Source organism: Gastrolobium bilobum, unplaced genomic scaffold (genome assembly GCF_033153095.1).
Source record: "Gastrolobium bilobum isolate Gb01-03AN ecotype WA unplaced genomic scaffold, APGP_CSIRO_Gbil_v1 utg24412, whole genome shotgun sequence".
In the NCBI taxonomy this organism is placed as follows: Eukaryota; Viridiplantae; Streptophyta; class Magnoliopsida; order Fabales; family Fabaceae; genus Gastrolobium; species Gastrolobium bilobum.
In genome coordinates this window covers 113,668-141,344 of record NW_026896224.1, presented here as the reverse complement: position 1 = coordinate 141,344, position 27,677 = coordinate 113,668, and the positions used below count along the sequence as shown (strand labels likewise).

Here is a 27,677-nt window from a genome sequence, read left to right as displayed (position 1 = left end):
GACAGTACATGGATCTACTCAGAGAATTCTTTGATATTTTCTCTTGGAGCTACGCCGAACTGGACTAGGCCCCTGTTATTTGTAGTTTTTTTGCTGAATAAATGAGAGAGTGTGGGAGATACATTCAAAAAGTGGTATCAATAAAAACAGAGAACAAGCCCAGTATAAGGCTTTGCGGAGACCAGTTCGGAGTACTCAGTGGTGAGGAAAGCAATTTGATTCTCTCTGAGCCCTCCATACAGTGGCACATCACCAGCTTTGCTCAGCGCAAAATAGCTCTCTTTCTCACATTCTACTACCTGGTCTTGAAGAGCCTTCTCTCTTCGAACATCTATTTTAGAAGTACACTGGGGCGCTTTCTTTCTTCGGGATACGCGAGTGGCGGTGTGTCTTTCAAAATAGAGAAAAAGAAAATCCATACTTCGTAATATAAAAAAAAAAAGCAAAATCATTATCACGAGCAGTAGCTGAAACTGCTAGTAGATCTACCAGATCAACTTCTGCCTACCCCGCCCGGTCAAGGCTCATCGAGAGTGTTTTTTCTTCAATGGGAGGCCAGCATATTATCCTACCTACCCATGTCTATCCATATATAAGTAGTGAGAGCGAGCTTGGTTCTCTGGCGCCTGGCTATTTCCCCCTTCTAGTCCCTCCGGTTGGGGCCAAGCTAATGAGATCCGGGCTCAGCCCATTTGTAGTAAACGCAGCTTAAACACTATATATATTATTCCAAAACATTTCGTTTTCAATGAAAGAAACAGAACCAATACTAGTTATTCTCACCCTCCCAGGGAAGGGCACTTGCCCACTACATTCTCCTACCACAGTGACAGAAAAGATATTCAAAAAAGCTAAGGGAAGCAATGAAATTTGAGTTGCTTTTGCCCTTGCTTGAACTAGCTAACTTTATCCTCCAATGGATAAAATCCTGCTTTATTACTATATGGTTATACTGCTTCTAAAGAAAGAGAAGAGAACTGGGTAAAGTAATCGTATTGTATTCTATACCAGGGAGAAGCTAAAGTCCAAAACGATTCTTCTCCTTGTCAAGTAGAAAATCCCTAGCCATAGCTTTCACTGTCTTACTCGCTGGCAACTGCCACTGCAAGCAGAGGGGCTTCAGGGATTCCCTCAGCTCAGTGGAAAGCGAAGGACTAGCCCACTTCCCATTACTCAAGCAAGAGGGAAATTCCTAGCACATAATTGAGGGAGCCATGGAAAGGTGACTGAAACACCAGAAATAGCGACTACCCGAGCTAATGATAGAGGCAGAAACACTTTCCGGCGTAGTCCCATTAATTGATCATAACAATATCGTGGAAATGCTGCGCGGATCCACGTTCCACTGAACGCTGGGGAAGGAAAGGCACTGACTCTCGCCTCTATGCTCTAGGTAGTGGAGACCTGCTCTTATACTCAGTATAAGTAAGGTTCTCCTCCGGTAGTCAAAAGAGAAGTCAGTCTGAGTTCCCCTTTCTTTGATCGTGGAAGAAGAGTCAGATATAAGGATACCTCCTAGATTGAAGAAGCGCACTCCCATCCAACCTTATTCAATTCCGGTTAAGCCTTATCAATATGCCTGGGAGCTGTTTTCTTCCTGCCACTACTGAGATTGCCTTTTTGAGAGGATAGCTAGCCAAGCTGTCTATCACTGACTGAAATCTCGAGCTTCGAAAGAATTTATATCATGATTAACTACTATATGTATGAAAGTGCTCGACCTATAAACTTGACCTACCTACCGTAGATAGATGCGATGATTGATTTATGGCCCTCGAGAATGTTGTTGCTAACCTGTTAGGGGGCCCAGGGAGTACCATGAGTTGATGTGTAGAGATAGGACCGGTCGAGCTATTCTATCCTTCTCGGGGTGAGTTGCGAATACACCTAGCCTTATCTTTTTTTTAGTATTTGTTTGCTGGCACAGGTAGTAGATTCATTCTGCACTCCAGCAATAGCAGATGTAGAATCTGAAAGGTGGGATTCCCGGTTGATTGGATGCTTCCGTTAGAGCTTCTTCCCCTCCTGTCATTTAAGGGCACCTAGCTTACAATCACTAATGAAAGAGTGCCAATTGACCCAACTAGCGAATCTGTTTACAACCATTCCATCTTTTTCATTTCTGTGAATACCACTTGAAAGCAGTCATTTTTTGGCTTGATAGCACAAGCACGATCCATCCATCTCCCTCCTGAGAGTGAGTAACAGGTGGAAGGACTGTCGATAGCAGGTAGGGTAAACGGATATGGATGATAGTTGGGATCCCACATTGATTGAAGCAGCTGTTGGAGAGAAGACACCAGTCAGACCTGCAAGCACCGGGTAATACGCAGCGGCAGTTTTCAATCATACAATGTGTGCTCGTAGTCTGACTTTTAGCGGTAGTCAGCTGTCCTCATTCTCCTCTTTTCATTGCCTTATTGAGTAAGGGTCGGTGTTTGCAAAAATGTCGAGCCGACAGGGTCAGGTACCAGTAGTGACAATGGCAAAGGGGGGGAGCTGGACACTGCTGAACCGGAAGAGATTGCTCAGGATGAGTGTCTGGGTAACAAAGCCGAGAAGGGTGTAGTCAAGGTGCGAGTTTAACGAGCGAGGAGAGTGATTTGGCCCATAGAAGCGAGGATCTGGAAGAAAGGGTTGGTTGATACTGGGTCAACTATGGACCCATCCAGAAAGGTAGTCTTCTTCGTTCAGTAACGAACTCACTCTACTCAATCAAAGAAAATTCCCTTAAAGACTCTAGACTAGAGCTTTCACTGGAACTTGCTTGTAGTACATACACTTTATTACTCCCTCCTTTACTATTCTATATAGTGCAAGAAAGAGTATCATAAAGGCTTTCGAAAGAATCCTGGCTAGTTCATTCCCTGATTGGCCTACTTGCTAAAGAAACTATCGCACTATCAAAGGCATTATCAAATATGATTGAATCATATCTTCATTTTGGTTGCGAGCTACTTATCATTCCCTCAAAAGCTGAACAAAATGGGTGATCCGGGCCTATATATATATATATATATATATATATATATATATATATATATATATATATATTTGTTGGATGAACAGTGTATGTGTACAAGATTTGATGCAGTGAAAAATTTATAACTATATATTCTTATATATGTATATATAAATTCCCGAAAATTTATAGTTGTAAATTTTTTACCACACTAAATTTTATATACAGTCACTTTACAAGTAATTTTGCTATATATATATATGGTAAAATTATTTCTGCAATCGCTTTATCTACAACAACGACAAGTGTATGGTTATGATTCCTCACATTTAATGCTTTCAATGGTTATGATTTCCCGCATTTAATGCTTTCAAGTATGTATATGGCAAGTATTTGATTATTGTTGCACGTACAACAGCTGCCCCCCTATATATATATATATATATATATGGAAAAATATTTCTTCAGTCACCGGAAATAAAGTTATCTCTAGTGAGATCAAAACGACGTCATTTTGGGTTATAAGATTAAAAAATTATAATGACAAAAACTAATATAATCCTCTAATATATTTTAATTACAAAAATACCTTAATTTCCGTCCCAAAACGACGTCGTTTTGAGCTCACTGGAGATAACTTTATCTCCGGTGACTGAAGAAATTCTTTACCCTATATATATATATATATATATATATATATGGTAAAATTATTTCTATAGCCGTTTTATATAAAACAGCTGTAGAAATAATTTTACCATATATGTGTGAAAGCATTAAATGTCTCATTTTTGAATCGATTGGAATGAAAATGGAGTGATGAATCTATTTCTTCGCCGTACTGCATATGCAGATATATAAATCCTATATTCTCGCATTTTAATTTTAATATTCAGCAACACTTCTGGATGATAAAAGTGAACAATTTTTTATTTTATATTTTTAGGAGGATGTGCAAATAATGAAGGACATAGGATTCGATGCCTATAGGTTCTCCATCTCATGGTCTAGGGTACTACCAGGTGATATACTCTATCTTCTAAAGGTCATTTGTTCTTGTCGATAAAAGTACTGACATTTATTATTTTTTATTTTATATAAGAAAATTTATCTTATGTAACACATAAAAAAATGAGACTGACCCAATTTTTTTTTCTCTTTTTCTTAATAGATTTTATCCACTTTTTTTGTATGTTAAGTGAGATAATTTGAGAAACAATATATATATATATATATATATATATATATATATGTGGGAAAAATGTTTATCCTTTTAAATGACACAACGTATATCCTTTCACTCTCACAAAGAGATGAGACCCACACCTTTATTTTTTTGTTAACTCTCTCTTCTCCTTTATCTATTTCTTTTTCTCTCTTAAAATGACACAACTTTACATCCTTTAAAATGACACACACTTTACCCTATATATATAAAGTATAGAAAGGCTTCAACATTAATAATAAAGTAGGAGTATAGGATGGATAAGACTAGAGATGCAAAATGAGATCAGGCCAGCTCATTCCATCTTGCCAAATGTGGCGGGATAGGCTAGCCCACCAACCTCATTTTTTTTTATCTAACCTAACTGTACTAAACTCAGGGGTGAGTTGTTGCGGCACTCAAATATAGAGGGTCGTTAATAATCGGGTATAATAAGAAGAACCTTGTTATTGGTAGCTGCTGATCAAATTTTCTTTCGAAGATAGGTTTATGGCCTGAAATTTGATCTGTATAAGTTTTTAACTGTTGGGATGTTCTATATGTTATTGGCATATTCTAGTGATTATTATATCAAGTTTTAAATCAAAAAGTTGAGATTCACAGGTTTGAATGCATATCATCATCACACTTTCCCCCTGGCTAATCGCGATGCTCTCTGGGTGAAGGTCATTCGCAACAAATATGGACTTGGAGATGATCTGCTTCCTAACCTAATCAGGACTAAGGCTAATTCGAATATGTGGAAAGGGGTGCACAACCATTAGACAAAAATCATGTAGGGGACTAGGATTTTAACAGGTGATGGGAGGAAAACTAAGTTTTGGCTAAATAAAAAGGGTTCCTCATGTGGAGAATTTACTGGCTGTAGCCACAGGAACCGTGCTGGAGAGTCTGTTAAATTATGGTGTGGACAGATTTGTGGATGCCCAAGGTCGCTGGAAATGGAACCTCTTCCAACATTTGCTTCCCAACCACGTTAACAACCTTATTGCAGGGATTATCCCTCCTCTTCCTGGTGATGGGGAGGATAGAGTGATATGGAGAGATTTGAATGATGGTAGGTTTTTTGTCAAATCTTCTTATCTCAATATTTCTTCCTTCCATCAACCGTTCCTTAAGTCTTGGAACCTTGCCTGGAAAAGGCCTGGGCCCCAGAAGATTCAAACGTTCCTCTGGCTCCTCCTGCATGATAAACTTCTTACTAATGACCAGAGGGCTCGCAGGAGGATGTGTGATTCGCCTTCGTGTTCAAGATGGGGCCAGGCCTTGGAAGACAGAATCCACGTTCTTAGGGACTTTGTTTGGGCCAGGAAAGTTTGGAAGAAGATGGTTCCCATCAACCTTCAACCTGATTTTTTTAGCCTCCCCCTCGATGATTGGTTGAAGTTGCACCTGTTCAAGAATAGCAACTGGTTCACGATTGATGACAGCAAACTTTAGTTTGGAGTCACTTGCTAGAGTATCTGGAAAGACCGCAATAACTTCATCTTCAATGGGATAGCCCCTAACCCTGTCAATACCTTCTTCCTCACCAAAGCTTTAGTTGACAGCATTCTCCTTGCAGATAGCTTGCTAACTAAAGCGCATACTTCTCCTTTAACCAGAACTGAAACTCTCATTACTTGGAAGTTTCTCCAGCCTGGATGGATAAAAGTGAACACGAATGGCAGTTGCTCTTGTAGGGGTGACAGAACCTCTTGCGGAGGAGTCCTTCGTGACTCTGGAGGGAACTGGATAGTGGGGTTTAGGATGAACACAGGCCACGAGAACGCCCTCCTTGCGGAGTTGAAGGGTATCATGTTAGGCCTTGAAGTTGCGTGGGACTATGGTCTCAGGAAGATTTGGCTTCAGAGTGACTCTACGGTTGCTTTAGATCTCATCAGAAATGGATGCTCCAGGAACCAATCCTTCTCCTCCTTAGTTAATAGAATCCAAGACATGCTAACGAAGGATTGGATGACCAGGTCTCTCACACCTTCAGAGAAGGCAATGCTCTAGCTGATTGGTTGGCTGCGACAACTACAGAACATGCTTGGGACGTGGAAATTCTTGATAGTCCTCCTATGGAGTGTACGAATCTGTTGTTAAGAGACCAAAGGGGGGTGTCAACCCCCAGAATGGTTTCTACTTAGCATTTTTTTGTGTTTTTATCTTTCTTGTAATCCCAAAAAAAATCATCACATTTTCCCCAAAATTCATATAATAATAGGCGGGCTAGCGGAGTGGGGCAGGCTTATAGGAGGAATAGGACGGGCAGGCTTTCTCAGCCGACTATTAAAAACGGGACGAGGCGGGCTGATTCGTTTATAGGCGGGTTGATAGTGGTGCAGAGGCGGGATGGACGGCCCACTTTGACACCTCTACATAAGAAAATCTATTAAGAGCATACGGATTGGTGCTTAAAATAAAAAACCTATTTAGAAAGCTAATAATATGTTTTCTTCTACAAGGCTTGACATATAAGTTTACAAATTGACATATATTATATTACTTATTTTAAAAAAAAATAATTTTAATTAATAAAGTAATATTATTTTAATTATTTTTTAAATTCTTGAAGGTCTAATAAGTTTAAACATACTATCTTATCTAGACTCTAGACAAGGTCTTTTTATTTTTAAATATAAGTAAGACTAGGCTAATAAAACAAACTATGCTTAAATATGTAATAGATCTAATTAAGCCAAAGCGTACCTGGCCCAATCCATTTTCACCTCTAATTGGAGAATATTTTTAGTATTACAGATGTACTTTCAGTACTACCACAACACAAATAGAAACACGTAAGTTAATGCCACATAAGCAAACTGATGTGGAAAATTAATCTATATGTCACAATTTGTGTTGCAGCAATACTGAAAACTTAGTACTACTATCCTCTAAATAGGGTCATATCTATGTATATTGGGATAATAGACCTCCACAAAAGGTATTTATAACATTAGCCAAAAAATTTGTTATCAAGTGCCTCATAACATTCGCACTAAATTCTTAAAATACCAACTAATCTCTTAAACAAATATATAAACAATAGTAATAAATTTTAGCCATATCTTACCATAACCCCAATCTAGTAAAAAAATGGCCTAACTAAACAACAAATATAACAAATTAAGGATATATATATATGTGTGTGTGTGTGTGTTGGGTCTGTGGCCCATGATGGACCCAGCCTAAATTAATAGGAGCCCTAATATCTTGTTTATAAAAGATGAAACAAGATATGTAAATACTGAGTCGAAATAGAGCAAAAAAAGAGAAATGCGCAGAGAAAGCGCAAGTCAGAGACAAAGATTCTCTGAGAAAGAAACCTAGCGTCATCGCTGAAGAAGAAGAATATCCTATAGAGTAGGATTCACTATCCCTTTTACAGAGTGAAATACTTGTGTGAGGTACTTGTGAGTAGATCCATCCTTTAGAGGGTGAAGCCCTATGATTATTTAGCCAAAGTGAATATTGTGTAATCCCATTATTCATAGTGGATGTTATTTTGACTTGGTCCCGTGGTTTTTACTCTTCACATCGAAGAGGTTTTCCACTTTAGAATTATTGGTGTTCTCTCCCTCCTTATCTTTGTTTTTTAATTTGATTTGTTATTAATGTTCACCAACATTTTCGCAAGCCGACCTGTGAAGGCCGAACTGATTGGTGCAAAGGCCGGGCTGAAGACTGCTGGGCTCCGAGACAGAACAGTGGTATCAGAGCTCTTGGATCAAGGGCTTTGTGACGTCAGAGATTGAGGGAGTTGTAGCGCATGATGGTGGCATGTTCAAACTCACCGCGTAGTACTACTCATATTGGAAAGCAATGATTAGAGGTGGCAAAACAGGTCGACCCACCCCGACCTACCTTCAACTTGCCAAAAACGAGGCAGGGCGGGTTGACCCGCCATTGGATGATGGGTTGCAAAGTTTAACCTACCCCGTTTTAAGGTGGGTTGGCCCACCAAAATATTAATTAAAAAAATCATAAAAAAATATTGAATCAATAACTACAACGGTGCAATCTCTATTTCAATCTATTAATGCCAAATTATTGAATTCTAATGGACAAGAAAAAGAAAGTGCAAACCTCTTCAAGGATTTACATTAACAAGTAATCCCATAAATTGTGCAAAAATTTCCCATCAGGTGGGAATATAAGCATACCACCCATCTGGCGGTATGTATTGGGATTCTTTGTAACACCTCATAGTACTTCGGTTGTTACCATCATGATATTATAACGAACACAGAGGAAGATTTTATTGAATGATTAATAAAACGTCTTGTAAAAATACAAATAAACTTTTTCCAAAATATTTTCTGAAACATTTCCAAAAGCGTTCACATGAGATGTTGCAAAAGTGTAGATCTAAAACATACATCTACTAATTAATCCTATTAGCTAGTATTAGTTTCCATTGACTAACCGGATATGACAACAAGTGTAAATTCCTTCCAGAGTCTCACGTACAACATAACGGCTGTTTAATGGATAATTGGGAGATAAGAATCTCACTCTATAATACAATCCTGATAGACACAGTTTATAAACAGACAGCTCACAAGTCTCACACGGACTGTGATCCCCTCAATGGGTCAGTGCATACATGTTGGCTCCGTGCCCAAATTAATAAATCTATACATCATGTCTATGTGTTCTCATCACATGTATCTAACATAACTCATAATAAATACATCCATAATCCAGAAGCTCAAGTAAATAATGAATCCTGAGCATTATTACACACAACAACATAGTCTCAAAATAATCTAACTAGGCATGTCAAAACACTACACATGCCATATCACAATATAATAGCGTAAAATAAACAACAGCCTTAATCCACTAATCTGTAGCTGGGCATTTGCCCCTAGACTACTTACTCACTGCTACCATGGGTACCTGAAATGATGTCTCCAAAAAGGGGTGAGATAACATCATCTCAGTAAGATCAAGGTTCTTAGAGGATTCTCTAATCCCCTGAGCCCACTTCCTGCATGACAAGTCAGACATAAAGCATATATAACAAATATACAGCATAAATATAGCATCATAATTCATCATCTGGTCAACTATTCAAGGGCTCTTCCCAAGAATAGCTAACAGACATGTCCCATATGCCTAGTGTGACTCCCAGGGTCAAGCCATAACCAGTCAACACAAACTATAGTATGAAATAACTTCCAGGTTCAAGTCATAGACAAAATAGGAGTGTTCATCAACCGATCCAAACCGATTCAAACCGCGGTAACCGAACCGAAAAACCGAAAATCGAATAAATCGAAAATCGAAAAACCGAAAACCAAAAAAACCGCAAATTTTAATTGGATTGGATCGATTTTCGGATGGGTTGATGAAAATCGATCCAATCCAAACCGATCCAATATATTAATTCCCCTCTACCTATTTGGGCCTTTTCCAAATTATAGCCCAAAAATTTCTAAACCCAAGACCTATTAACCTATCAACTAAACCCAAGAAAAAAAACCTAGTCACATCTCATCAATAAAATTTCAAAAAAAACTATATTATCGTCAATTGATGTTTCATATCTCATTGCCCAAAATAAAACCGACATTAACGTCTATTGATGCTTTTATATTTCAAAAAATAAATAAATTTACAAACCAATATATACAAAAGATGTTATTTGCACAATAATCATGAAACAAATTTTAGTATTCTCAAAAAACCGAAAATCGATCCAATCCAAACCGTAAAAAATTAGATTGGATCGGATCAGATTTGAAAAAAAATCCAAACCGAATGGATGATTACATGAACAAACCGAAGTGATTGGATCAGATGATTTTTTCTTCCAAAACCGATCCAATCCAGATCGCGAACACCCCTAATAGACAACCTACATACATATTCACTGGCCAGGAACCTCATCACATACATTATAAGTGCATCATCAAACATGAAGAATCATATAATATCTATATGAATGTGAATGAATGCACATATATCACATATCACATACTTTCATACAACTCAACCATAATGCCTGTAACACCCCGTATATATCCCGGTAATGTTATCATAATATCGTATTAAGCTGCACTTAATTAAAAATGCGGAATTACTTTTTCTTTTCAATTATGATGCCATTAACATTACCAACTTGCGTAATAATCAATTAATAAAACATCGCCTATATGTAATTGCAATAAAACAGCTAACTGAAATACCTCATAACATAGATAATAGGAATGTGGCTCTAGTAACGGAACTACAACAATGTAGACCGGACCATCTAACAGTTTATACAACTCCAATCTAAAAAGTACTAACAGAAAGTGTCATGGACAATCCCCATGCTCACTCAAATAAGGCAACATGCCCAACATCAGTCTCAACAACAACAACATATCGTAAATAGCAAAAAACATAAACAGCATCCAAATCCAGTCATGCTAACATAAGGCAGTAAAGCATAATCAGCTAAGCTCCGACCTCCTGCCGCCTGAGGCATCAGTACCCATACTACCTGATCCTGAAATAAGCATTCCCCAAACGTGGGGTAAGATCTCTAATCTAGAAATCTTAGTAAGTCAGTGAGTCCTCAAGGATCTTCCACCCCAAGCTCACTTACATGTGCAATATAAGTTCAAAAATAGTTTATCATTTATCATTTCTAAAACAATGCAATGCAGCAGATAATCATGCCATGTGTGTCAATACTAATCTACTGGCCAGAGACAGTGCAGGTATACGTCTATCACCTACACACCGTGCAAGTACCACTTGCATTCACCCCAGTACACCGTCTTGTATGGCGCTACATACTCAGGCTTCCCGTCAAGATGAAACAACACATGCATATTAAAAGCCATTACATGTAAAGTTCAATCAACATATCAAATATCCAAAAGCATGTACACAACATGCATAAACCATACCCCCATGGGACATGGTGGAACCACAACATGGCTAAACCGAGGACACGAAAGCTTACCTTGCAAGCTAACACCCAAGGCCAAGAGTCCACAGCTCAAAGTCCAAACACAGCAGATTCACAATCTGTTATGGACCAATACTATATCAATAATAATGCGACACAAGCATATAAATTAAAGACAATGTCTTTCCTTACGTTTTACGTCTTAAGGCTCCATACCAAGCCATAAGTCCTTAATCACAACGATTCTAACTTACTTCATTAATTACAGAAGTTCCACTTCATCAATCTAGGGTCCACAAACCCCCAATAGCCTACTGTACGCACAACACAACTACTGTTCTACGAAATCCCAGAATATCCGGATATTCCTCGGGACCATATCCGGATATGCAATATCCGGATATCTCATTGGACATATCCGGATATGCAATATCCGGATATCCAAAATCCCATATCCGGATATCTGATATCCGAATACTCAAAACCCATATCCGGATATCACATATCCGGATATTCATCGGGCACATATCCGGATATTTCACGACAGAATGCAGAAAATGCATTTCGTGAAGATATCCTTCCAAGGTTCCATTTTTAACACTTACGTTAAAGCATGCATCTTTATACTGATTAAGGTCCACACCCCAGTTGGTTGCTTGATTAATCCTTTAAACATGCAAAGATCACACATTTAATCCATTAAAACACAAGATCAAGGTAGGTATAACTCACCAAAGCTCAAAACAGAGGTTGGAGGTGCTCTTGGAGCTCACAATCAGCTCCCAAGGTGCTGACTTCAAGGGTGCACGAAAATACCACCCAAGCAAGGATCTTTCTTCACAAAGGAAGCTCCTTGAAGCCTCACAAGCCAAGAACAACATTCCTCAACAAGAATGCCACCAGACCAGAAATCAACTCAGCTCCCACAACCACCACAACTCAGAAAAGGTGCTCACCTTTCACTCACAAAGATGATTCCCACTCATCCAAGGTGTTTTAGTGAAGAAAAGGAGAAGAAAGGCTACAAGGGAGGTTACACAAAGGTGGAGAAGGCCAAGGCAGTAGCCACCAGATCCAAACTCACGTAGAGAATGTAATATGGCCTAGGGTTTAGTGCCCACTAAGGCTTATATAACAATTAAACACACATTATTAACTTTAATTGCTACGCTTAGCATTTTAATCCCAAACTTTGGAATCTGAAACTACATATTTTTCCAAGAATTATCATATTTTTCTTATAATTTTCTGAGCACTTTTCCGGTACACGCTTTTCCAAGCCAGTACCAGTTTCTAGCACTAGTTCCCATTATCTGGACTTGAAACTCGTTTTACAAGTCCTACATATTATTCTAGTAATTAAAATGCACTTACTTTTATTTTCTGGGATACTTTTTCGGTACTCATTTATACCGACTAGCAGAACCAGTATCTGCACTTTTTTTTCCGAAAAGCGACTTTCAGCAATATTACCCACTTACTATAATTATTAAAGCCTCATAATAATCATTAGGGTCAATAATGGAATCATTTCCTAATTTTGCTTAATTTATTAATTAAATACCTTAATTAACGGTGCGGGTTCTTACATTCACCCCACATATTTAGGATTTTGACCTCAAAATCAGAAACATACCTGGTCGAAACTCGGGGTACTGCCGGAGAAGCTCGTCCTCACGCTCCAAGTACACTCCTCAAGAGTCCTTCCGGTCCACTGCACCTTGACCATCGGAATGATCTTGCTCCTCAGCTGCTTCTCGCCACGATCGAGAATCTGTAGTGGTCCTACGGGAGTCTTTAGGTTCTCCCGAACCTCCACATCATTCGGTTGCACCACTTGCGACGGATCTGCTATGTACCTCCGAAGCTGAGACACGTGAAACACGTCGTGGATGTTAGCTAGGCTCGGAGGCAAGGCAAGCCGGTAGGCAACAGGTCCTACTCTACCAAGAATCTGGTATGACCCAATAAACTGCGGGCTCAGCTTCCTCACTCCGAGTGCCCGTCCAACACCGGTGACAGGTGAAAGTCTCACAAACACGTGCTCACCCTCACTGAACTTCAGTGGTCGATGCTTGACATCGTAGTAGTTTTTCTGACGATTCTGTGCCTGCTTCAGCTTTTCCCTGATCATCTAGATATACAGGGTGGTATCTTGGACAAAGTCCAAGCCAAACAACTCACGATCCCCAACCTCCGACCAGCAGGTAGGTGTACGACACCTCCTACCGTAGAGCGCCTCGTAGGGTGCCATGCCCAGGTTAGCATGAAAACTGTTGTTATAAGAAAACTCTACCAAAGGAAGGTACCTATCCCATGCCGAGCCCTGCTCCAACGTGCAAGCCCGTAACATGTCCTCCAAGGTCTGGATAGTCCGCTCAGTCTGTTTATCAGTCTGTGGGTGATAGGCGGTACTCAATCTCAACTGCGTACCAAAAGCTCCCTGCAGCGCCTCCCAGAACCGAGATGTGAACTTCGGGTCCCTATCACTGATGATACTCACGAGCACCCCATGATGCCTCACAATCTCGCGAACATACAGTTTGGCCAACTGCTCTGTAGTGAAGCTCACCTTCAGTGGAAGAAAATGGGCAGACTTCGTCAGTCTGTCCATAATGACTCATATCGAGTCACAGCCAACCTGAGTCTTCGGCAGACCCACAACGAAGTCCATGGAAATGCTCTCTCATTTCCACTCCGGAATCTCAAGAGGTTGAAGTTTACCAGACGGCTTCTGGTGTTCAATCTTCACTTTCTGGCAAGCCAAACACTTGGACACAAAGATAGCAACATCTTTCTTCATGCCCGGCCACCAGAAGTTCTTCTTCAAGTCTTGATACATCTTAGTAGCACCAGGGTGGATAGAAAACTGACCCTTATGGCCTTCTGCCATAACCTCTTCTGTCAACGGACCTCGAGGAACCACAATCCTCCGCTGGAACAAAAGAAATCCATCATCATTCCAAGACACACCGTCTTGGTTCTTCACATAATCCAGACACTCTCTCTGAACTTGTGCCTCTTTAATCTTTTCTAGCAGCTCGTTCACAACATCTGATGCTTCCAACCCGAGAAGTACGCTCGCACACGGAGCGGTCACTGCCAAGTGGCAGAACTTCTCAACCACATCGAAGTTACCAAGTAGCAAACTGGATGAACTACTGGATTTCCGACTCAAAGCATCAGCTACCACATTGGCCTTACCAGGATGATACCTTAGCTCAAAGTCGTAGTCCTTGATGAACTCCATCCATCTCCTCTGCCTCATGTTCAACTCCTTCTGGTCGAAGAGATACTTCAAACTCTTGTGGTCACTGAACACCACAAACCTCAAGCCAAACAGGTAATGCCTCCAAATCTTGAAAGCAAACACAATCGCAGCCAACTCCAAATCATGAGTCGGGTAGTTCTCCTCATGAGGCTTCAACTGCCTCGAAGCAAAAGCAACAGCTCTACCAAACTGCATCAGCACACAACCCAGCCCCTTTCCAGAAGCATCACAGTAAAGCTCAAACTGCTCCTCAGGATCAGGAAGGATCAACACAGGTGAAGAAGTCAATCTCTCTTTCAACTCCTGAAAGCATGCCTCACACTCGTGAGTCCACACAAATGGAGTCTCCTTTCGGGTAAGGCGAGTCAAAGGGAGAACCATCGTGGAAAAACCCTTGATGAACCTCCGATAGTAACCTGCCAAACCTAAGAAGCTCCTCACCTCCGTAGCTGTCTTGGGTCTCTCCCAATCCAACATGGACTCAATCTTGTTGGGATCCACTGCAACTCCATATGCTGAAATCACATGCCCCAGAAACTTGACTGATTTGAGCCAAAACTCACACTTAGAAGGTTTAGCATAAAGCTTTTTCTCCTTCAGCACTTGCAGCACTATCCTCAGATGCTCCGCATGCTCCTCCTCAGTCTTGGAGTAGATCAGAATATCATCAATGAAGACAATCACAAACAGATCCAAATACGGCTGGAAAATCCTGTTCATGTAATCCATGAACACTGCCGGCGCATTTGTGAGTCCAAACAGAATCACCAAATACTCAAAATGACCGTATCTCGAACAAAACGCGGTCTTCGGGACATCCTCCGGCTTCACCCGAATCTGATGGTATCCGGACCGGAGATCAATCTTGGAATACACACAAGCACCCCTGAGCTGATCCAACAGATCATCAATCCGAGGAAGGGGATACTTGTTTTTGATTGTCACCTTGTTCAACTGCCTGTAGTCGGTGCACAATCGCATTGTCCCGTCCTTCTTCTTCACAAAGATAACCGGTGCTCCCCAAGGAGAGACACTCGGTCTAATGAAATCTTTCGCCGAAAGATCCTCAATATGCTTCTTAAGCTCAGCCAACTCCGGTGGTGACATCCGATAAGGAGCTAAAGAAATCGGCCCCACACCGGGCAACAAGTCAATGGAGAACTCTATCTCCCGCTGCGGTGGAAACTCAGGGATCTCCTCAGGAAACACCTCCAGGAACTCCCCCACCACAGGAATGCCAGTGATATTCTCCTGTGTCCCACTCACCAAACCACCCAACATGACATAACCCAATGCCCCTGCTCGCAACGCTCTCCTGGCCTGCAGCAGTGAAATGTATGGCGAGGAACTAGCTGTGGAATCACACGGAGACATCACCACGCGCTTTGCACAACAATCAATCAATGCACAGTTTCTAGACAACCAATCCATGCCCAGAATAATCTCAAGGTTGGCCATCGGCAATCCTATCAGATCTACCGATAACTCACAGCCATCCCACTGAAACGCTACATCGCGATGTACAGTGGTAGAATCACAAATCTCTCCGGTGGCGGTAGTCACCCGCAACGGTGGAGAAAGCACAGCACTGGGCAACGCAAGCCCCAAAGCAATCGGGGTAGCAACAAACGAATGAGTAGCCCCGGAATCGAAGATAGCATCAACAAAAGAATCACCAATAGACACAGTACATCTGACAAGGTTCGGAGCGCGGTCCGACTGCTGCCTATCCAGTGTATACACTCTCCCAACAGAAGGTGGCACTGCAGGTGCCGAAGAAGATGCCATCGGAACCATCTGCAAAGGATCTGCCTAAACAGCTGCAGCTCTCGCCGTCGACGACGGACAATCTCTAGAGAAGTGGCCCTCCTTGCCACACTTGAAGCACAGCAACTGCCCCGTAGCACAGCGTCCCACATGCTCCTTCCCACATCCCAAACATTTCGGAGTGGTAGGAGGCCTAGCAGAACTCCCCTGATGTGAAACAGCTCTCTTGAACTGACCAGGCGCCTCCCTAGTCGTTAACTGCTTTCCCTTGCCCTTTTCAGCAAACCTCCTGTCCTTCCAAGAAGTAGGAGCAGGAGTGGAACCACCTGTTCCCTTGCTCTCCTCAACCTTGGCCCTCTTGGCCTTGCTTGCCACGCAAACATCCTCGATGTCTTTACACTGTTGAACCAGTGTACCAAAGTCCCTCGAAGAAGCACCAGCAAGATGCTCAGCAATCACCTCACTAAGTCCCCTGCGGAACTTAGCTGCCAGAAACAACAGAGTAGGAGAACCATCCGGAAGTGTGCAAACTTCGCTAGCTCATTAAACTTAGCGAGGTACTCATCAACAGACATCGAGCCCTGTACCAAACGATCAAACTCTCCCTGCTTCCTCTCCTGTGCATCATAGGGAAAGTATCGACCCAGAAAGCACTCCTCAAAGAATGGCCACGTCATGACACGGCCCTGCCTCTCAAAAGCACGAGAGGTGTGCGTCCACCACTCATGGGCATCGCCCTCCAGCATGTAGGTCGAGAACATCAGCTTCTGTGGGTCTGTACACTGCATGACCCGAAAAATCTTGTCCAGCGACTCTAGCCATCTCGCAACAGCAATAGGATCCAAAGACCCCACAAACACAGGTGGCTTATGCTTCCTGAAAGCATTCAGCCGACGATCAATCACATCACGATCCTTAGCAATCCCCACAAGGGGCTCCCCCGTCTCAGCGGCATGAGTAGCACTGTCGATGTGACTATGGCTCTCATCCTGAACACTAGGTGGAGGCGGTGGCGGTGGTGGCGGTGGTGGTGGAGCCTGGCCAATAGCAGGACCAGCTCTCATCTCCTCCAACATGACTCTCATCATCGTCATGTTCGCCATCCTGTTTGCCTCGAGGACTTCCTCAGTGGTCCTCCGGTTCGCTTCATGAACCTCAGCTGCCGCTATCCGGTTCACCTCGCGAACAGCTTCCATCATTGCCGCGTTGGCCACTCTAGCGGCCTCCTGATTGGCTAACCTAGCCGCCTGCATCTCAGCCAATGCAGTCAGGATAGGATCGGGTTGATCCTCAGAAGTCTCTCGTGTTCTCCCGGACCTTACCATGACTCTGCACAAGTTACACAAATTATGAGTTGATCAAGCTCACGCAATGTGATCACATATACAGCATCATAATAAAATTCGACGGAGTAAACACAAAGACAGACACAACCAAACAACTTAGCAATTGCAATACATACGGGCTTTTCCCTCGAACCATTGCTCTGATACCATAAATGTAACAACCCGTATATATCCGGTAATGTTATCATAATATCGTATTAAGCTGCGCTTAATTAAAAATGCGGAATTACTTTTTCTTTTCAATTATGATGCCATTAACATTACCAACTTGCGTAATAACCAATTAATAAAACATCGCATGTATGTAATTGCTATAAAACAGCTAACTGAAATACCTCATAACATAGATAATAGGAATGTGGCTCTAGTCACGGAACTACAACAATGTAGACCGAACCATCTAACAGTTTATACAACTCCAATCTAAAAAGTACTAACAGAAAGTGTCATGGACAATCCCCATGCTCACTCAAATAAGGCAACATGCCCAACATCAGTCTCAACAACAACAACATATCGTAAATAGCGGAAAACATAAACAACATCCAAATCCAGTCATGCTAACATAAGGCAGTAAAGCATAATCAGCTAAGCTCCGGCCTCCTGCCGCCTGAGGCATCAATACCCATACTACCTGATCCTGAAATAAGCATTCCCCAAACGTGGGGTAAGATCTCTAATCTAGAAATCTCAGTAAGTCAGTGAGTCCTCAAGGATCTTCTACCCCAAGCTCACTTACATGTGCAATATAAGTTCAAAAACAGTTTATCATTTATCATTTCTAAAACAATGCAATGCAGCAGATAATCATACCATGTGTGTCAATACTAATCTACTGGCCAGAGACAGTGCATGTATACGTCTATCACCTACACACCGTGCAAGTACCACTTGCATTCACCCCGGTACACCGTCTTGTATGGCGCTACATACTCAGGCTTCCCGTCAAGATGAAACAACACATGCATATTAAAAGCGCATGCATAAACCATACCCCCATGGGACATGGTGGAACCACAACATGGCTAAACCGAGGACACGAAAGCTTACCTTGCAAGCTAACACCCAATGCCAAGAGTCCACAGCTCAAAGTCCAAACACAGCAGATTCACAATCTGTTATGGACCAATACTATATCAATAATAATGCGTCACAAGCATATAAATTAAAGACAACGCCTTTCCTTACGTTTTACGTCTTAAGGCTCCATACCAAGCCATAAGTCCTTAATCACAACGATTCTGACTTAGTTCATTAATTACAGAAGTTCCACTTCATCAATCTAGGGTCCACAAACCCCCAATAGCCTACTGTACGCACAACACAGCTACTGTTCTACGAAATCCCAGAATATCCGGATATTCCTCGGGACCATATCCGGATATGCAATATCCGGATATCTCACTGGACATATCCGGATATGCAATATCCGGATATCCAGAATCCCACATCCGGATATCTGATATCCGGATACTCAAAACCCATATCCGGATATCACATATCCGGATATTCATCGGGCACATATCCACATATTTCACGACAGAATGCAGAAAATGCATTTCGTTAAGATATCCTTCCAAGGTTCCATTTTTAACACTTACTTACGTTAAAGCATGCATCTTTATACTGATTAAGGTCCACACCCCAGTTGGTTGCTTGATTAATCCTTTAAACATGCAAAGATCACACCTTTAATCCATTAAAACACAAGCTCAAGGTAGGTACAACTCACCAAAGCTCAAAACAGAGGTTGGAGGTGCTCTTGGAGCTCACAATCAGCTCCCAAGGTGCTGACTTCAAGGGTGCACGAAAATACCACCTAAGCAAGGATCTTTCTTCGCAAAGGAAGCTCCTTGAAGCCTCACAAGCCAAGAACAACACTCCTCAACAAGAATGCCACCAAACCATAAAACAACTCAGCTCCCACAGCCACCACAACTCAGAAAAGGTGCTCACATTTCACTCACAAAGATGATTCCCACTCACCCAAGGTGTTTTAGTGAAGAAAAGGAGAAGAAAGGCTACAAGGGAGGTTACACAAAGGTGGAGAAGGCCAAGACAGCAACCACTAACTCCAAACTCACGTAGAGAATGTAATATGGCCTAGTGTTTTGTGCCCACTTAGGCTTATATAGTGGTTTAACAATTAAACACACAGTATTAACTTTAATTGCTACGCTTAGCATTTTAATCCCAAACTTTGGAATCTGAAACGACATATTTTTCCAAGAATTATCATATTTTTCTTATAATTTTATGAGCACTTTTCCGGTAGACGCTTTTCCAAGCCAGTACCGGTTTCTAGCACCAGTTCCCATTATCTGGACTTGAAACTCGTTTTACAAGTCCTACATATTATTCTAGTAATTAACATGCACTTACTTTAATTTTTCGGGATACTTTTTCGGTACTCATTTATACCGACTAGCAGAACCAGTATCTGCACTTTTCTTCCGAAAAGCGACTTTCAGCAATATTACCCACTTACTATAATTATTAAAGCCTCATAATAATTATTAGGATCAATTATGGAATCATTTCCTAATTTTGCATAATTTATTAATTAAATACCTTAATTAACGGTGCGGGTTCTTACAATGCCCATCATCATGGTGGGGCCACAAGAGAGAGAAGCAACCAAACCAGGAGCTTAGCACAAGTCCACACTCTAATACAATACGTATGCTCCAATATAGTCCTTAAGTGCAAGGTTCTCTAGGCACACCTAGAGTAGGAACCATTCACATCATTAATTACATATTAATTAATCAAGTCATATCCAAGACTCAATCATTTAATAGTTCCACTTTTCATACTCATATGCCAATAATATGCCCATTACAAGTCTAGACCATTTATTACATAATTACATTTTTTTAGTGCATTATGAAGTGTCAACATGTTATTCTAACAACCACATAGTTCAAACACTTCACACAACCTTAGAACCACACTCTAGGGCCACTAAGGTACTTAGATTATTTTTCAACACTTCAACTCCTCATATCCTCACAAGGCCGAGCATGTAACCATAGGCAAACCCTAGGTTAGATTTTAACTTTACAAGTTGGTTCAAGCTTTGGACACCTAATGAACCCTAAATCATCCTTCAACATGATTTTTCACTCAAAACCCTAACTATTTCCTACATGGCCGAACCTATAGGATGTGATTCCTTATGATTTTCTTTCATTATATTACATGGTCATGGCCTCATGGGTCCACAAAACTAGTCTTAAACCTAGATTGTTAACTAGTCTTAAACCTAGGTTGTTAACTAGTTCCCTAACTAGTTCACTCAAATGATCATGCCCTATATATATATATATATTGGGCTATGCAAATTAAGGTTCCTTAAGACGTGAATCTTTTTCCAAAAGACTCTTCTGGGTAGTGTGGGCACTTGTGTCTTGTTCATATCAGTTGATTTTTTTGGGCTTTATTCTAATATGAGTTCAATCAATAGTGCATGCACAAGAATCTTCCACTTTCTCTTTAGTATAAAATTGAGTAGAAAGCCTAAGATTAATATAACTCACTCTTAATGTTCATCAATTTGTCAATTAAGATATATGTCCCACCGCTTGTATCAAGCAATCATGTGGATCCATCATATATTATTAATAAGGGCTTCATACAATCAATAAATGATCAATTGATTTGATGTTAATCCACTAAAAACCTGAAGTTCAACTATAAGATTAAGGGAAAAATATTTCTACAGTTAATGCAGATAAGTTATCTCTATTTATTCTCAAAACGATGTCGTTTTGGTATTGAAATCTTAAAAATTTATAAATATAAGGACTATTATAACCCTGAAATAAATTAAAATTACAAAAATACCATGATTTCAGCCCCAAAACGACGTTGTATTGGGCTTACTGCAGATAACTTATGTGCATTAACTGCAGAAAAAGCGAACCCTAAGATTAATAATACCATTAAGATGAATATATCTTTTTTCCTTTGTGAAATATTGATAATCGATAGATAAGTATTTTATCAATCAATTATTTATTCCATTGACTTAAATAATTTCTCTAATTGATTACGTGTACTGACTAAACATCTTTAACATCTAAGTGCTGAAACATATTAATAGGATACTTCATACAAAATCCATATTATTTATCTCCTAAATATCACTAATCAAATAATCTCACTTCCAAAATATCAAAATGTTGACCATCATTAAATCAATCATCACTTGTGTTGGATCGAACACTTGCTACTAAGCCAAAAAAACTATAATTTTTAGTCAAAGCACAATTTTATCTCCTTATCCTTATCAACTCAAGTAGCATAGTTCGATATGACTCTGACAATCTGACCCACACCGGGCCTTGCTAGGACAAGAAGTTGGCCTCACCAACACCTTCCAGTACCTACATTTTTTGCAAAGTGTCATCCAGAAAAATCAAACCCATGACCTCGGCTCTGATGCCAAATGTTGGATTGAACATTTACTAAGTACTATTAGGCTAAAAACAATAGCTATTAGTCAAGGCGTAAATCTTCCTACCTACTTTTACCAACTCAATCACTATGATTCGATCTCACTCCGCTGACAATAGACCCACCAATAATTTGCTGCTAAATCAAAAAATGATAACTATTGAATCACCTATTTATAATAGTTTCAGGATTAAGAGTAAAGATTTTGTGTGTGTTTACAGATGGTTTGTATAAATACGGGCTGTTCGGTTTAGTGTATTGTTAGTACGGTCCAAAATCAAGTTTTAAAACCCAAAGTAAACAATTTTATTTTATTTTTGTAAGATCTAAATTAACAATTAGTGTATTTTATAAAATCTACACAACCTACAAATTAAAATAGAATTGATGTGGTCAGTTGAATTGGTTAGATCGTGAATCGCCATGTCTCCTTTCCAAACATTATCCGTTTTAATTGACGTACAGTAGCAATTTAACCACAAACTTAGCCAATTAAACCAATTGAATGGAGGTTTTGTTGCTTCAATTTTAAATTAAGGTTTTAAAACATTATTTGCAACAATGATAAAAGGAAACATATAAATTATAACTATTAATAAAATAATAAAATTTAGGACAATTGATTTTTTTTCTTGGTAAACAATTGATAAAGATAAAAGAAGTTCTCTTATAAACTATGAAGAACTAATCCGTACTCTTTTGTGGGTGACGATTACGTAATTAATTAGTTTATAATCTTGTATCAGGTGGAAACTTATCAAGTGGAATAAATAGTCAAGGCATCGTATATTACGACAACCTCATCAATGAACTTCTATCAAAAGGTTTAAAATTGTTATTGTCGATTCCTTTTCTTTTTTCCTTTCTCTTTATTTGGGTACAGAATTTATCCTCCTTACCTATTTTATCTCTTAATTGTTTTCCATAACCCAAATTAATATGAAATGTATATATGACATAAATTTTGCTATATTAAGATAAACAGAAATTCTATTAAGACAATTTTTAAACACTTTTTTTTAATACGCTCTTTATTATTAGGTCATGTCTCATACTTGTTCAATAATAATAAAAGAAAAAGATCTTTACAAAGAAAGAAGAAGAAGAAGATAATTAATTTCTAAAACATATGTGGAACATAATCAATAATATTAATCGTTTGAAAGAAAGAAAAAAGTACTTTATTTCAACAGGTTTGAAGCCCTTCGTAACTCTTTTCCATTACGATCTCCCCGAGAGCCTAGAAAATGCATACGGTGGCTTTCTGAGCCCACAAATAGTGTAAGTAATGTCTATAACACAATATTCATTAAAATAGATTCTCCATTTCATAAATGAAACACATGAGCGTTTGACATTGGTTTTAGGAAGGATTTCACGGACTTTGCAGAGGTGTGCTTCAAGGCATTTGGTGACAGAGTGAAGTACTGGATCACATTAAATGGCCCATCAATTTTTTCTCAACAGGGTTATACAAAGGGTTTATATGCCCCAGGCAGATGCTCAAACTGGTTGCCATTGAACTGCACAGGTGGTGATTCTTCTACTGAGCCTTACCTTGTTTTCCATCATCAGCTTCTTGCCCATGCTGCTACTGTAAAAGTTTACAGGGAAAAGTATCAGGTCACTCCTTAACTTGTGTATGTTTTGATGAAATTATAACACGTTAAAACAAGAATAAATATCATTTTTGGTCCTCAGCAAATTTTACGATGCCCGCTTTAATCCCTAGCAAATAAAAAGGCTATTTGTGGTTCTTAAGAAATTCAAAATGGCCCCATTTAGTTGAAATAATTATCCCTCATAAATTCAAAAAGTCCCATATTAGTCCCTCAAAAGGACTAAAATGGATTCACTTTGAATTTCTTAGGCACCACGAATAACCTTTTTATTTGCTAGGGACTAAAGCGGGTATCGTAAAATTTAGTGAGGACCGAAAAAAGTATTTACTCATAAAAGAAATGCAGAATTATCAATAACCTTTGATTTAAAGGAATGGATCTTGTTATGTTTATTTTAACATTATCACGTTATACGAAAAATCTCTATCATTTATTAATTGATCAATGGTTTCAAATTTAATATGAGAGTTCGTAAATTGGAAAAGAAGAAATGATTATTTTAATTGCTCGTGCTTTATCTATCAATGACTGATTGAGATTTTTCAAATAATGTAATTATGTTAAAAAGAGAAGTTAGAGGATCTATTCCTTTGATCCAGGAAACAGTAACCAGATTGCCACCTTTGTGGCGTTTTTTTACCAATGTATGTCAATAATGTTATTTTTTAATATGTCACGCGTCCAAATTCGTTACAGTAAACAATGAACTTGGTTTGTTAATGTGGCGTATTTCTGGTGGCCACCAAGTTCGCTATTGGGTGTAGCGAACTAGGTGGCAATTAATGCCCCTATGCTCTGACCAGTTGACAGGACACATGGCAAAGTTTGCTACCCATGCCAGCGAACTAGGTGTGCCATGTGGCAGCATCTCACCTAGTTCGCTGCAGGGGCTGGCGAACTAGGTGCCAAGTGGCAGCACCCTGAAAGTTCGCTGCATGGGCCAGCGAACTAGCTGCTGACAGTTACAATTCACTATATATTATAGCGAACTCAGTGCTAGTTATACCCCTTCCCCCCTTCCACCTTCAATTTGTAAAGCTTGAGCCTTTTTTCTAAAGAACGCCACTATCTTCTTCTTGTTTCTTGTATTTTGTATTTCATATTTGACATAATGAGTGAGAGTAGCAATGATTTAATCGCCATTATATATTACAATGAGAGGAGATATTTTGGACCGAACGGTCAAGTGTTTGAAGGAGATATGAAAATATTCCGCATGAGCCCCCGATGCAAATATAATGACCTGAAGAAAATAATATACAAGAAGTTGAGATTACAACGGGGTCAATCCCTCTCTCGATTGATTGCTATATGCGCCTCGGGGAACTCGGTGCAGTGGGTTGTTGTGGAGGTTATCGAGGATGAAGATGTAGCGTTAGTAGTAGACGCATTTCGAGAGCATTAAGAGTTCTCATTCATCGAATAATATGTGAAACTAAACACTGGTGGACAGTCAAGTACTTAACATTCCCTCCCTTGCATTACTCGACCGACATTAATAGGGAGCTGCTAGTCAATCCTAAAGATAAGTATGTGTCACTGCCACCATCATCACCCCAACCAATGTCTTCAGATGTGATTCCTGCCCATGACATGTATGATCCTGCGTGGCGTACGGGAAGTTCCGAGGAAGAGGTGGAAGAAGGTCTTCTTCCTGATAGTGACTCATCGGATATAGACGTTGATGGTGATTTCTAGAGGGAGTCGTCTAGTGCATTGTGTCATCCGATTCCTTCACCGCGCATTGTCAGAATGCAAGACCCACCACCAGTGGAAGGTTAGTTACTTTAATGGGGTATTGGTTTATTTCAAATAAAATTATTAATGACACGTATATGGAATTATATAGGGGAGGATACTGTACCGTTTTGGTCTCAAATAAGCCATTACACTAATATTAACTGGGCACACCCAGATCAGAAATGTGATGAAATGCATAGGGCAAAAATACCAAACTGGCAGATGGGTCAAGAGCTCTATAAGGACCAGGTGTTTGAGAGCAAGCAAGATGTATAGATGGCAATAAAACAATACTGTATAGCGAATCATCGCACAACTGATGTAGAAAAAAGTGATACGAAAAGACTGATAATGGTTTGTCAATGACGGTTGTCCATGGAGGTTAAGGGCATACCATAAAAAGGGTGCGCATATAGAACAATGAACATACATGTGTTAGTCAATCACTTTCTCAAGATTACAAACAGTTGGACTCAAATTTTATTTGTTCATTAATCATTAGTAAGTCAAATAGTACATCAACTACCCTATTTATTATTGTTCCTATAAAGTAATATCACAATTGATCTGGATAATTATATAGGCCCACCAGGGTTAATGCCCAGAAACGGCCCAAGAAGCGCAATGGCCTCATAACGCGAAATGTAGGCATTGCGCATAACCGCCTTATGTAACTTAAAGGCTAAGAAAAGATCCTGTAACAGGTTGAGATCCACTACACATACAAACCACAGAACCGCCTTATGTAACTTCCTATAATAGGTTGAGATCCACTATGCATACAAACCAACACACGAAAGACAACTCCATCTTGTCACCATAAGAAGACAGATAAATATATAGACTTATAGCCCGAAAGACACCAGTTGAGACAGACAACTCTGCAGCCCATAACAACCAATAAGAAAGCATGCCGCCTACCAAAGGCGGCATAAGGCTTGCTATAAATATGAAGGGTATAAACCCTGGTATGATTTGATTCCTATAAAATATAACATAAACCTAGCATTGATACTGACTTGATCGTCGGAGTGTCTTGTAGGTACCCCCAGTCATTTCCATTATGCTAGAAGTATTCTCCAATCTTCAAGTACACAACAAACGTCACAAGCCCACAAAGCACTATTCACAGCCCAAAGTCTTCATCTTTCAACCTTGTATGATTTAGCCAATCCATATTGGACTAGTCTGATTATTGGTGCCGTCTGTGGAAACTATAAATATCAATTCCCACTTTCTTACAAATAAAAAAACATGGTTAATACCAGAAGCAAGTCCCAAAACGGTTCTAAGGGAAAGCGGAAAGGTGTACCGACTTCACGTGAGAAATCAGCTTCGTATGTTGCTCCAATTTTTGCACGTAATGAAAATCCACCCACCACTCAACACTTGTTGGAACTTCTTTATCAACAAAACAAGAAAATCGCTCAGCAGAATCAAGATTTAGTTCGGCTAAAAAATTTTCAAAGTAATATGGAAAAAACCAGAGAAAAAGGAAAAGAGACAGAAAAAGAAAATGATGAGGGTATGGAAAAATATGATGAGAGCGAACCAGGTCATGAATATTCAAAGAAAGATCTTGGACCTTCGGACCAAAGTAAAAAAAGAGAGGGGGAGAAGAAAGTACTTGAAAATTCTCAAGGAAATTCTAAAATAGTGTCTCGAGTATTGCATCCTTTTTCTTCTCATGTCATGAATATACCAATCCCACTAGATGTTAAAGTTACGACAGAAAAATATAATGGGAAAGGAGACCCACAAGAACATTTGGAGCAGTTTCAAACCAACATGATGGCTCAAGATGTTGTTGACTCAGTGACGTGTCGATTATTCCCAACAACGTTAAAAGAAATTGCGCTTCGATGGTATTCTGCCTTGCCCTCCAATTCAATTCAGAGTTGGAAAGATCTTGCCAGCCAATTTTTTATACGATTTTCTACCAGCAAAGCGCAATATAAATCAACTCACGCCTTGAAAACTGTTAGCAGGGTGCGCGCGAAACTTTGCGCGATTATCTCAACAGATTTTTTGACGAAGCTCTTTTGGTGAAAGATTTAGACCCACAAGTTTCTTTACATCTTATCATCGAAGGATTATTAGAAGGTCCGTTATCTATGTCTTTGGAAAAACATCGTCCCTGAACTATTGAGGACCTTAGAGCGCGATCGGGAAAGTTTATCAATTTGGAAGACTATAAGCGCTCTCGTGATACTCCTGGAATAAAAATAGAGCTTGATAACTTTGAAAAAGATTTCCAGAAAGATTTTCAAAGGCATTTTAAAGAAAAAGGAAAATAGAAAAAATCTAAAAATTACTCTCCTTTGAATACATCACGTAGGAGAATCCTTAAGGAATTTTTTCAAGATGGCTACATTAATATTCCAAAACCTCCACCAT

The 27,677-nt window shown here is 39.8% G+C and overlaps 1 protein-coding gene across 1 annotated transcript in view; it reads left to right on the top strand.

Moving 5' to 3' along the window:
* The window catches only part of LOC133298329 (beta-glucosidase 12-like), a 70,632-nt gene that overhangs the window by 25,095 nt on the left and 17,860 nt on the right, over nucleotides 1-27,677 (top strand). Inside the window, exons 4-7 of the mRNA XM_061497596.1 lie at nucleotides 3,906-3,981; nucleotides 22,665-22,742; nucleotides 23,112-23,199; nucleotides 23,286-23,541. Of these exons, the coding sequence (XP_061353580.1) occupies nucleotides 3,921-3,981; nucleotides 22,665-22,742; nucleotides 23,112-23,199; nucleotides 23,286-23,541 (483 nt within the window). The 5' untranslated portion in view covers nucleotides 3,906-3,920. The remainder of the gene's footprint in view (nucleotides 1-3,905; nucleotides 3,982-22,664; nucleotides 22,743-23,111; nucleotides 23,200-23,285; nucleotides 23,542-27,677) is intronic.